Source organism: Tetrao urogallus (genome assembly GCF_951394365.1).
Source record: "Tetrao urogallus genome assembly, chromosome: 1".
NCBI classification, from domain to species: Eukaryota; Metazoa; Chordata; class Aves; order Galliformes; family Phasianidae; genus Tetrao; species Tetrao urogallus.
In genome coordinates this window covers 134,687,833-134,701,339 of record NC_136813.1, presented here as the reverse complement: position 1 = coordinate 134,701,339, position 13,507 = coordinate 134,687,833, and the positions used below count along the sequence as shown (strand labels likewise).

Here is a 13,507-nt window from a genome sequence, read left to right as displayed (position 1 = left end):
AGCAGTAGTCAGCAGATGTTTATTTGCAGCTCAGGCATGTCTTACATGTAATACTGTGGAACCTCTCTTTCAGTTGTAAACTTGAGTCTTTCCTCCTTTTTCCTCCCAGTTGCAAAGGAAACAATTTTTCAGATTTATTGCTGTGTTGATGTCTTTTGACCTGGGAGTGATTCTTTGCTATTCTGTCTGAGACAGTGTAATAGTATTTTCTCTTCCCTTTGGGAAATGGCACGGCGGTGTTCAGTTCTTCAATATGTGTAGGAAAAGTAACAGGTTTAAAAATTCTTCTTTATTGATTGTGGTTACAATATAAGCAATGCCTAATCATAATTACAGACATGAAACCTCACCAACCTAACTGCTGTAAGGAATGCTATTCTGTTGTAAAGCTGCTTTAACAAAGGAAATAATTTAAGGTTAATTCAAGGGTATTTTTTTTCCTTCCAGGGAACTCTGTGATAGGTAGGAAGAAAAGCTTAATATTTCCAAGAGAAAGTAAGGTTTTTAAGAAGAAAGGAGATGTCTCTCTGTGAAATGAATGAAGCGTTCTCTAATTTTAGTCCTAGATGTCTCATTTTAAAGAAAAAAAGAAATACGAAATTGCCTCTTTAAGAGCTTTTACTATTGCTCTGGGCACTTGTAAGATGCTGGCTATCCCATGTTTCGCTCGGCTGTCTCACAAGTGGCTTAGATGACCTGAGTGTTCATACAGTAAGTCAGCAACCAAATAAAAGGTCCTGATATTTCTTTTCCATTCTTTTCTTTTTCTTTATTTTTTTCCACGACAAAGCATTGTAAAAAATGTAGCACTACGAGTTGTTTTTGTTGTCTTAACAAAATGTGGAGGTTATCACCTATTGGCTTGGGTTCAGCTGAAGGTCCTCCTGCTGTCCCTTCCTAATGCCTTAACAGTACCAGTCTCTGCCATTCCTGTGCCACCCAGCCCTGCATGTCTCCTTGTGTATAAATCTTCAGCCTCTCTTAGAGAAGGGCGAGTAAAAGGGGAATCTGCTGAGTAAATTTTGATAGGGAAAAGAATAAAGGAGAAAACAGTACCCTATGAGACTTCTTGCCATTAGCTTCAGTTCTCTAATGCTATCATTTGTGTTACACAAGATCCTTTCAACGTGTCATGGTCACATTTCTGTCCTTTTCTTCTATTTCCCAGTGCTGCCTAGGTGAGTAGGTGTGCAGGAACACATGCCATACATCTAATCTTCACAAGGCTGGAAGAGGAGAACTGGCAGTTCTTGAGTTTGAGCAAGGACTGGTTTAGGCTTAATGTCTTGATCCATCAGTAGGCACTAAGTTTCTACACCAGTACAAGCTGTTTAGGGAAGTGGGGAATAAGATCTGGCTGTCATTAAAATAACTATTTATCCAGTATAAATTCCAAATTAATGGCCACAGATGAGTTTCAGATGACCTGCAACCCCACCTTCTGTTTCTGCCCAGGTTCTCTGTATGGCCAGTCCTCCCTGGTGAGACATGGCAGGTGTGCTTACATGTTATGGAAAAGTCATGTAAGTTTTCCATGTCAAAGTCAAGTCACTTTTCCATAGAGTCAGTGTCCAGGTAGAGGAGATAACTCTAAACTGAGCTCTATGGGATGAGCTCAGCAGTTTGACCCACTGGCTCATCAGCATGACCACGCATGGCAAAGAAGCAGCAAAAGCCTTCAGCATGGCGCACCTGGGATGATATGTGGGGTAGGAATGGTAAGGGATGTAACAGGAATGGAAGTCACAGAACCACTGGATTTCATTTATTTTGTTTTGTGCATTCGTTTTAGAATAACAGAGGCAACTTATGTTGTTTATTGCCTCTAATATGTAGTGACCTCTTTGTTATTTTTGCTGGGGTACCATTTTGACACACAGTTAGAGCAGCTCCTTAAAAGGATGTAAAAATATTGACTTCACATTCCTATGATGGGAAAGTTGAAACGCAGCCAAGCAACACTGAGTCCCACATGCTTAAACTTAAAGGCCTTCGAGGACCATTTCTTAACAAACCCTCTGCCTGAACCAAATGCTTTAGCAAGGGCACTGCTGGGTACCAGATATGTCTTGTTTCAGAAGTCAGTGCTACTACAGAGGACTCTGCCTTTCCATGAAGCTGGCTTGTAGCACTGGGCTCCTGTCTCTTAGCCCTGCCACGGGGATTGAGCTGGCAGCCCTCAATAGCATTAGTCTAAGAGCTGTGACTTGTGCAGGGAGAAAAGGTACACAGTAACATTTTCTCCTTTGGTCTAGCTAACACTTTCTCCTTTCTCCCATTGGATGTGCAGGTTTTATTTGTCTTTTTCCAACATTAGGTTTCCTTTGCTTATCTGCAGCACTGCAGCCTTGGATAACAGTGTGTCCTTCCTAGAGAGGTTAACTAGAGGTTGCTCTCCCAATTACTGATTCAACAAACAACAACTGAGGAACTATTTGATAGCGGGTTCATTTTGAAGCAGGAGTGTATTAGGGAATATTCTATGCATTAGCCCAATATAGCTTCTCATGCCTGTGGATCTTTGTTGTCAGACTCACAGAGTGTAGTGATGGCAGCAAATGGCCCCATAATTAGGCCAGACAAGATGGGAAAGGAAGGTGGTGGTAAGAGGCAGGAGAGAAATGGAAGTACATGTCCCGAGCTTGTTTTGAGGAAGGACTGATAATTTGCATGTAGAGTTGAAGAATAATTTTTAATCCCTTATTTTTTCTATCCAATTTTCTGTTGTAATTACAAGCTTAAATGACCATTGCTGGGCATCTCTGCTCGTCAGCTTAATGGAATGGTATCTGCTTCAGCTTTGGTAATAATAAGATATTTCAGGTTCTGCTGTGACTTCAGGAAGGCTGTACTATCTGTGTTTGTAAACATACTGAAAAAGTAGACAATAGACACAGGTAATTGTGCTGCTGTTTAAGTCAGGTATTAATGAAGAAGTCTGAAGACTTGAATTATGCTCTTCTCCCTGTCTTCTGTTTCCTCTGACCCAGAGGAAGTCAGTGCCCTTTTTGAACCTGCTGTTCAGTCAGGGTATAAAAGACTCTCTTATAAAGCAACATCAGGTCTTTTTTTAACTTGAGGATTTCCAAACGCTCTGCTCAGTAGGATACCAGTACTGAGTGGGAGAGTCTGTTGGTCCCCTTCGTTTTTGTGGCAAATGCTCAGTGTGTAGAACTGTGGAAGCCTTTATAGAAACTGGTGCTGGTTGAAAACTTGTATTCAAAAGGTGTTTTTATTTTTCCTAAAACATTTTTTCAACTTTGTTTTCTCTCTGTGACATTCAGGATTAATTTTTATCATAGAATTATAGAATGACTTGGGTTGGAAGGGACCTTTAAGGTCATCCAGTTTCAACCCCCGTTATACAGTCAGGGACACCTTCCTCCAGACCAGGTTGCTCAAATCACTGTCCAGCCTGGCCTTGAATGCTTCCAGGGAGGGGGCATCCGTAACATATCTGGGCAGATTTATCTAGATGAAAGTCCATCTAAGCATTTTTTCTTTTCTCCTTCTAAATGGTCTCAGTTACTATTAATGCTTATGTGGTTGTATGTGTTCCTCAAAGGGCATAAACCAAACATGTTGGTGATACAAACTGGTAAGTAGAATCTGTGTGAAAAAAAATATTGTTTAGTGGTTGTGAGAAGTAACACAGTGTTGGTGTGTCTAAGAAGATACGAGAGTGCTGCTTGTCATTTGTGCTTGTGTGAAAGCTGAGATACCACTCTGGTCCACATTTGGGCAGCCTGGATAGTGTTGCACACTGAGTAGATGTAATCTGACCCACCTAAAACCAATTCCTCAGCACCTGGATAAAAGAACACCCTACAGAGTATTATGTCACACCATTGTAGTACTTTAGGATGCTTAGTCATTTGCCATGTGAGCTTTTTGCCTCCCACTGACTAACGGGGTGGATTAGATATTAAGTCAAGCCTGAATGGCTAACCTTTAGGTGTCCAAAGGTAGAAAAGATAGATCCTGTCCTCATAAACATACTTAGTACGCATCATGGTTCAATCCTGTAGCTGTAATAGGTTACTATGTGTCTGTGTGCCAGGTTAGCCTTTTAACATATAACATAATGTTTTGTACCTGTAGAGAATGTTCATAGTCTTTTCCACAGGATAGCATTTTAATACTGAGGTTTCTGAATTTCAGCCATCAATTAAGCCTGCAGTAACTAGCATCACAGTCTGTGGTTGTGCAGCAGCAAGAGGTTGTACTGTGTGGCCCCACATTGCTGACTGGGCTTGCCTCCTCTATTAGAAAATCTCATTCGACATATCTGGATTTAGGTTCCCACAGCTAAAGCTTTGGAATTCAATTTGCTCTGCAAAGTTGAGAAATTGCCCAAAACAATTAGATAGTACTGCAACCATTAAGCTATTCTGCTTGCATCTGTTTCCAAATGTGACAAACTTTGACTTTTTTTGAATGGATGCAGAACAGCGCTGCTGCAGCTGATGACACAGTGGTATGGCAGGGTAGGAAAGCATGAATTTTTGGCTGGGTGGTTTTACAGACCTAATACTGCGCTTCTTTTAGCTTGATTTTATCCCTTGACATCACCAGCAGAAAGTGTGAAATGAGTTGATAGCTTGGGGTGCAGCTAATGGTAGAGCTAAACTTGCCGAAAGAGGCTTTGTTCTCTTGGTAGTGGGAATGCTGTGGGTTTCAGCACCCTGAGATTTTTGTGTCAGCCCTGTGAATCACAGTTGTTCCAAACTGCATGTGGCAATTGGATTTCTCCTCAAAGAGGAACATTAAAATGAACTCAGTGAAGGATGTTAACTCAGCTCAAGTGAAAGATATAGTATATATATATAGTATAAGTACATCTCAAATTTCCATCTCTGGGTGAGTATAGAGACCTTGTGAGAGACAGTATCATTTCAAGTTTAGGCATCGTCTTGAAAGAGATAAAATGGCTACATTAATATGCCATTTGGGGCGAATTTATTCACACAAAATGTAGCTGATTGAACAGCTTCTCCTCCCTTACAGACACTTAGGATTGCACACAGGCAGTCTGTGCACTTGTGTATTTACATACAAATGTACTGTGATGGACATGTTAATTTATACATTCACACCATTGTGAACTTAACCTATTACTAGAATGGAGTGCATCTTAGGTGCAATTTGTAGTATCTCAAGAGAGCTGCATAGAAAGAATTTACTTTACAAGAGTAATACATCCTGTGTACTGTGCACACTGTGCACTTTTTGAGCATACCAGATGCACAGACTTTATATAAATATGAAAAAACAGTATATTGCAATAATTTCTTTAAATGCAAAACATATAAACATGAATTTGAGTTGCTTATTTTACTAATAAGAATCTCAGAAGATAAGGCTAAGCAGTGTTGAGTGAAATTGGACTTTTTTAGTTGATATTTGTTTAATTTTGTGTTATTGCAGAAACTGGAACACAAAGAAGTTTTGGTTGGCTTGTTGTTCCTGGTTTTCCCCTTCATCCCAGCCAGCAACCTCTTCTTCAGGGTGGGATTTGTGGTGGCAGAGCGAGTCCTTTACATGCCAAGGTAACTACTGCAATTGAATTCCTTTCTAATGAGACTGCCATCCCATTTTCTAAAAACAGGCACGATTACTTTTACAATTCAGATGTTTATATTGATAGTATGCTTTCTGCCGTTGAGTTAGTGTGATTGTATGAGGGATTTTGTCTTGCGTTGAGAGCAGATCACTTGGCAGGAGCAAAGCTAGCCAAATTCCTTTTCACTTTTCAACACAGATTTTGATGTGTGTGAAACAGCTGAATACAGTGATGAGGTGTTATTTCTTGAGGATTGTTCCCACAGACACTTTCTCCTGACAGCATTCTCAACTGAAATCGTCAATGACTTTACTCTAAGGATGGTATCTGAAGAGTTAACTTGTCGTTCTTGTTGTGTACTGCTCAGCTTTTGTGCTACAAAGGTGCTCAGTGAAAACAAAGGTGACAGTGTTAGGCTGCTAACTTGAGTTGCTGAATATTTTCATGACATATCTGTATAATATTGATTACAAACACATCTATGAGTGGAGGATTTGCAGTTGTAGAAGAGGATCTGTCAGCTTCTGCCTCAAAATTTCCCTCAGTTTCCAGCCTCTTAATAAATGTTGCTTCAGTGGTCTGAGTGCTTCCTATTTCTTTTAATCAGTGACAGATTTGAGATGTTACTTCTTACATATCCATAGTATCCAGGCTGAAGCCTACAGTGGCATTCAGGGGATATTTATCCAAGGAGCACCAGCCTATGGAGGCCATGTGGTTGACCTTCCAGCTCAAGTGAAGGCACTTGGAGAAGGTTGCTCAGGAACGTGTTTTCCAGCCATAAGCATAAATTATTATTCCTCAGTGGTACAAGTCAGGACTAATACTATTTGCTGGTGAAGTGGATCAGTTCCTGTTATCTCTAATGGGAGCCACTCTTGTGGAGCTGTCAACAAAGCACAGTCCTCACAAAATGTGGTTTAAAAAATCCTAGGAAAACAAACTTCTAGGACTTTCTTTTTGTTTTTGCAAAGCATTACACGTTTGTTAATCTTTTGTGTAAGTAATATCACAAAAGGACTACTCATTGGTGTAAAACTTGAGCTGCTACATTTATTTCATTTATATAAGCCTCCTATGCAGTTGGTCCATCTCTCCATGCTGTACTGTAATCTGAATTGCTTCCTGGGCCAAGTCCTACTGATTTTATTCACATCACTAGCCTTGCTTTTGTCTGATGGGAGCATAGCTGAAAGTACAGTGAGTGAAAGTTGTTCCTGAGTTATTTTGCAAATGATACCTTCAACTAATGGATCTTGCATCATTTCAAATTAACTTGAAAATCAGATTGCTTTAAATTCATGTAACAGAAAATGAGGCAACACATGAAAGCGCAAAGCTATTAAGGAAACAGTCAGCTGAACACAAGGCTGTGTTGAGTGGTTGCATTTCTGAATCTCAAAAGAACAACTGCGGAAAATTCTTCAGCTGTCAGCAGTTCCTTGTCCTCCTCCAGATGAGACTGCTGATATAATGAGAGGAGGGGCAATGAAGAAGAAAAAAGGAGATGTTTGCACAGACAAAATTAATCAGCGTTAACATGTGTGCATATAGTTTGTATAATGCTTTTCATCTCCCTGCGGGCTTTGCAGATATATGACCTACAGTGAAGGGAATTGATAGTTGACCTTTTTTATTTTTTTCAGGCAGGAAAATGGAGGCAGGAGGATTACATGGTTTCTCCAGAGTTAGCCTGTGTCGGTCCGTGGTTCTCTTACGTCCTACTTTGCAATGTGTGGTGTTTGCTTTTAGCCCAGGCAGCTGACAGGAAAGGGAATGAAAGCTCCAGCAGCTAATGGGAGAGGAGGACCGGCATTGTGAAGGCTGCTGAAGGAGACATTTTCCAGCAAAGCAATCTTGAGAACTGATTTCTTGGCTCAATTACTAAGAAATGAACTCTCTTTTCATCCTCTGGGTTCAAACAACACGAGTGGTGAGGAGGGCTTCTGTGTGCATTCCTGACTGTGGCAGAACCAAAATGATGATGTTTTTTCCCTTCCTCAGGAGCACAGCAGTTTAATAGTGATGGCTCTTGCAAGGCGCGTGTTCTTTATTTAGAACAGCCTGTAGCAGTTTGCTTCTGTTGAAAAGCACTTTTCCTTTGCTTTGCCGTTTCTTCTCTGAAATTCAGTTAACCAGTCAGAGGTGGTAATTCAGCTTTATTTAGACAGAAGTACTGAATCACATGGTGAGGACTTGCTGACCTGTGTTTTCGAGGTTATGCAAGAAGGTGCTTTTCTATCTCCGTTTCAAGTAATAGCCTATTATTAGTTGTTACAGGTTTTACAGGTGTACGCACTGCCTGTATGTGTCACAGCCTCAAGTCCTAGTTCAGTGTCGTTCAGCAGTTACCTGGGCAAAAAGTCAAGCATTTTGTTGTCAGTAAAAGTTGAATAAGGACCCAAGGATTTATGTAAAAGATGTAAATGCAAAGGCACGAGGAACAGGCTTTCTACTTAATGGCTAATTATACAGCTGGGTCTTCCTTTCTGGAGGCGGATGGCTGTTTTGAACAATTCCTCTTCTGTCTGAGCTGTGCCTCAGGGAAGAGGGATACAAAACAAGTCAACCTGGTTGAATGTTTTTTTTTTTTTTTTTTAATTAGCCTTAGCAAAACAGAAGTATTTGGAGAAAATATCTCTTATACTTAGTTTTCATTTGAGGATTACAAGTGCTTTTTTTTCGTTTAAATCAGAACTTTTTAAAAGTAGCACTGCTTAAACCTGAAAACTAAACTTCAAATTAAATTCTTAATTTAAATTCAATTTAAACTTCAAATTGAATTCTTCTTGTTGTTGTTTTCTTATCCTGAAGGGGTGAAAGCGTGTTTTCAGGAGAGCTGAAAGTGTGAAATATTCCAGAAAATGTGGGCAGGATACAATTCCAGAGGATGCAGATTTCAAGAGAGGCATCAAAATAAATAACTGGATCAGTGAAAGACTCAAATCACAGCAGGTTTTCCATTGCAGGTTTTAAAATGCAGATGTAATTATCCATAATACCTATCCACCAGTGTTGCTCAGAACACTGCAAACAACATGTTTTAAAATTGGGAACAACTCTGTGCATCCAGTCATTCTGAACCATGTGCCATTTGTCTGTATACTTGAATGCGAGCACTCACTCCTACCATGTGTTGCCCTTCACATGAAGATACAGGAGAGGCAGAGAAATCTCTGGAGTTTTCCATTCGGGAGTTTCCTGCTCTATTGACTTTGCAGCAGAACTGTAGTTGCTCTTTGCCTCATAGGATCAGACCTATCCTAGGGGAACAATTTCTGCCTTTTCCTCATCTTTTACTGCTGCTCTACTAGCTCCTGGCTGGGCTGCTGTGTTGTAACTGGATGTCTGAAGCTTTTTTTACAAGTTTGTAACAACCAACAAATCAACCCAAGTGTTGCTATATGGCTTATTTCTGACTTGTAGAGCAACTCAAGCTGAAAGCAGTAGGCAACCTAGCAGTACCTACACAGCTACCCTGGCAGCTCATTTCAGGTGCAAACTGTAATGAGTTGGTCACAGAGTGCACCATTACTCTTTCCCAATTGGGACAATTGCAACTTGATGCCATTTTTTTCACCAACTCTTCAGTTTGTTAACAGTTGATGCTGCAACCCTGATTGTCAGTACTACTGCTATAGTCATCATGGCATTTGTCTATCTAATAATCTACAGTTAAGATAACTAACAGAAAAAAAAGTGTGATTGCACTTTTCAGGAATTCAGTGTATCGTGGCTTTCCCTAAGCCATAGCAAAGCAGAGGCTCAGTGGAATTTCTGCCTTTGCACAGGGGACGCTTTTGGTTCTTTGTGCTAATGCATTCGTTCAAATTAGTGTAATTATGTACACTGTTAAGTGGTGTAATTGGGAAGAGGAATAAAAAGAAAAAAAAGAACCTGATGGGTAATGGGTTAATTTGTAATTCCTATAGACATGAATACTCCTGAGTAGAAGTCCTCATTGCTTGCAGCCTCTTGAGGATGGGACTTACTGGTGCTTGTCTTTTCTGGGAGCATGTCATGCTCTCCACTTTACTTTCTTCAAGGCAGCTACATAACATGGTAGTGGTGGTGGTGGTGTACTTTCTGTTTCCGTTGCCATCCCATTATTTAAAGTTACCTGAAGTGGAAAGCTCTCCAAGACTGAGGAGCCAAATTCCCAATTACCTGTTCAGCATTCCCTCAGTAATACATCAGATCCTGTAAGTAGTTAATCTGGCTTCTGGTAATCTAGCTGAAGGAGCTTCAGTTTTCAATTGGAACCAAGTACTGACACAGCAAAGTCAGCTATGAAAGTCCCACTGACTCCATGCAGTCAGTTTATCTTTCTGCTCCTCCGTCTTGATTCCTTTGGGATCTGGAATCCAAGTCACACCTTCTCCATTTACTTAAAGTCCCACAGTTTTAATGCAGTGCTATTGCTGCTGCTCCTGCCAGGGCTTGGCAGCTGAAACAGCGTGGTCAGAGTGAGTCATGCTATATGGCCCGTAGAGAAGCAGAGGCCTGGAGGCTCTGCAGGGCATACAGGGCACTGGGAGCGCCTTACTGGTGGCAGCAGGCCAGCCCTCAGCCCCAGCCCACCTCACCATGAGGCTGGAGGCTGCACAGTAGCCAACAGCTGAGGTCAATGTGGCATTGAGCCCTCTGCAGCCCACTGGGGCCTATGCAGAGGCAGGCACTCTGCTTCTGCTTCGCTCTGTGTTGAAAAACAGCTCCACCCCGTTGCTTTAGAAGGGGCTGTGGGGATTTACTGCTTGTAGGAAGGCTAAGCCCTGTAAGCATCTACCTTTCAGATGCGTTTCCAAAGCTAAGCCCCTGCTTTTGAAGGCTTGCCTACCCCTATTAAACACTTCAAGGAGAAATCAAAGCAGCCATCCTCTGCTAATGCAGGCAAGAAATGCTGAGATGCTAGTGCCAGATATTTTGGCGAAAGGCAATAAAGATGAGGGAATAAAAGCCAAAATGATTCTGCAAAGCTGAAAACGATTAGCTCATGGTGCGCTTGGTCTAGACTGCAGTCTTTAGTTGTTTTAACTAAATTTAAAACATGCTTTTGAAAAGCACGTTGCATTTTGGCCATGTACAATTGATTCAGGAAAAGGCTGTATTTGTGTTGAGCATGAGCATTAATGGCTGTTCTGGAAAGATTTTTCATTTTATTGTGCTGTATTAGGTTAAAGGGAAACCTTCAGACATGTTTATCTTGCTCTTGAAGATAAGACATACGTGAGAAATAACTCACAATTTCTGAGAAATAACACTAAATTAAATTAACGTCATCTTGTAGAAATAATCTGTTTGGTTGCAATGATTAAAAGAGGAATTCTTATTTACAGTGGAATGTAGTCCCCTTAAGAAAATATATTGTGAGATTTAATAGAAACAGTTTCTTACGTGACATTTTCGAAGATTTGAGGTGAGACTGAATGGAAAATTATATGTCTGCCACAGAATTTTGGAAATAATTACAATATTTTAATTAAAGCTACAGCATATAGGCTCTTCCTCACTAAAGAATATAAGATTTTAGGGGACTGTCTGTGGAATCCCCGTGGAGTCATATAGGAATTTTCATTTATAAGCTGTTCTCTTTCTGTATTCAAAAGCATGAAAAGATTCTGTATTACCTGCAAATATTTCAGACAGGAGTCTGTTGGAAGTTAACTCAGTCTTGGACTCAAGCACTCTAATGAAGTGAATTTGTTTATCATGTGACTTTCATTGGAAGAGAGGGAAGGGAAATGTGTGCAAATGTTAAATAGCCATTCAAAGGCTATTTCATTCATTTCTACTTCATATTTTCTTTCTAATAAGGAAAACAGGAGTTCCTAGATTTTCTGTAATTATGTTGTGCTCTGAATAGAGGATGGCGTTGCTCATGGAGGTAAATCATACTGATGACTTAACCAATCATGTCTAAGTGTCTTTAGTACAGGTCTATAGATTTATCTTAGAGCTAGAAGGAAAGTCTAATACTATCTCATAAGGTATGCTCCCAAATTACATGTATACTGCCAGTGTTTATTGTTCTCTGTCTCTTTGTATTATGTATGACTTGTGGACCTTATTCCAAGAAAAGGCCTCTTAATTAGTAGTAAGTTAAACACACTAGTGTTACTTTGTTATCATAGTAACTGTACTGAGTTGTGAGGTTTGCTTTTTTTTCCCAACAACTTCTGTTGTTTTGTACAGTACATGGTGGTGGGTGTCACATCTTTAAAAAGCCTTAGTGTCCGAGAATTGGCAATAAATAAATAAACTGTATCCGTTCCATATGATCATGGAGACAATTCAAAGAATGCTTTTCCTTTTGTCTCCAAAGTTTGATGCCACCATGTAAGCAGGGATGCATAGGGAATAATGTTGGCTAGCTGCAGGTAACAGAGGCACATCCCACATCCTGCCTGCCTTTGAACATTTAGTGCAAAAAAAGTGACTGTTCCAATAGGCTTTTCCCTCACAGTCCTGGCTGGTTGAGAAAGTAAGGTTTGATACAAAATTTTCCCTTGGAAAATGGGACATTTTAGTTAGTGCAAAACTTTTTGCCAGGGTGTGCTGACTACCCAAGATGGACCTTATGGTCAAAATGACATGGATGACAGAAATGGACAGTAGGATGCATGCGGTCTGGCATCGCTTATATCAGGGCAATGGGGATTCTCATGTGAGCATTGGATAGCATAGTCCACCTACTGCACACCTTCAGTTTCTCAGGATCGTTAACACTGGATCTACACTCTTTCAGATCAGTGTGAGAGCAGTTTGATTTAGTCCTGATCCAGGCCCATGCTTGCACTTGTGCCAAGTGCCAAGTGAGCCAGCCTATTGCTCACTGAGTTTAATCTAGCCTTGAACCAGCTGCAAGAAGAAACTTCATCCAGCACTAAGTTTGGCCATACAAAGTTAACTTTTCAAAACTTCTCAAATATGTTCGTCTCGGTACAGTATGGTTATTCTGGGTCAGCAGATAGGGTTTGGTGACTGGAGAGTTTTGGGGACCCCCGGCTTGGAGCCCTACAAGTGAACTCTGTTTCACATCCCCAGGCCGAACCCTGACCTAGCACCGAGATGTGAGCATGAGTGGTCCAGGTCACAAGGAGAGCCCCTAAATTTTGATTCTCTGTTTCTTCTGGGTGACCCAGATGCAAGCTAATGTGCACATATACTATTCTTGCAGACAAAAACATTTTTTAAAAGTCTTGATTTTCACCTGATCCTAAACAGCTCCACCCTTGAAAACCTCGACATTTTTCATTTAATAGCATCTTGACTACCTGCCAGCACCAGTCGCACTGGACCTCCATGCCTGTGGGCACTGCTCTGGGGCGGAATGAGCCACATTGAGCTATGCCTGTTTTGCCAATGCTCCCTTCTGCATCAGACTGCGTGACTGAGAGGCAGGAGTGGCCCAAATGGTGTGCAGAGTATGCTTTTTGCAATCAATGTCTCCCCATTAGAGAAGTGTGAGTGCAACCATTTTGTTTAATGGGGATGAACTGCCTTTCCAGCTTTTTCCCCTGCAGCAACAGCCCTGCCTGTGCAGCTTGGATGGCTTTGGCATGTATCCTCAGCTCATGCTATGGAGCTGGAGCAGCTTTGGCTGGGAGCATGAAAAGCGTGTTGTGCCTAGGACTGTCTGCATGAGTCTGGACTGGGAAATGTGTGAGTGACTTTAAGAGAGTCCAGTGTTTGCTTTCAGCATTTGGATCGGGCAGCAGAGAACATCGTCCTCCTGGCTGCACCTCCCTGACAGCAGCAAAGTATACACTTAATTTAAGCGATGTATGCAAGGGTTAAACTTGCTTCAGAGTGGCTCAAAAGTGAGGGTTAGTTTTTATGGAGAGAAAGGGAGCCATCTGAACTAAGTGCTGGAAATCAAGAAGGAGGTTTGCAGCCCAGAAAGAGCCTCCGGGGCGAAATGTCAAAGCCGAGTGCATTTTCTGT

The 13,507-nt window shown here is 41.1% G+C and overlaps 1 protein-coding gene across 1 annotated transcript in view; it reads left to right on the top strand.

Annotated features, from left to right (window-relative positions):
- Window positions 1-13,507, top strand: part of TMTC1 (transmembrane O-mannosyltransferase targeting cadherins 1) — a gene marked incomplete at both ends in the record, with an annotated part of 147,349 nt that overhangs the window by 82,084 nt on the left and 51,758 nt on the right. The window contains one exon of the mRNA XM_079549549.1: window positions 5,428-5,549. Within this exon, the coding sequence (XP_079405675.1) occupies window positions 5,428-5,549 (122 nt within the window). The remainder of the gene's footprint in view (window positions 1-5,427; window positions 5,550-13,507) is intronic.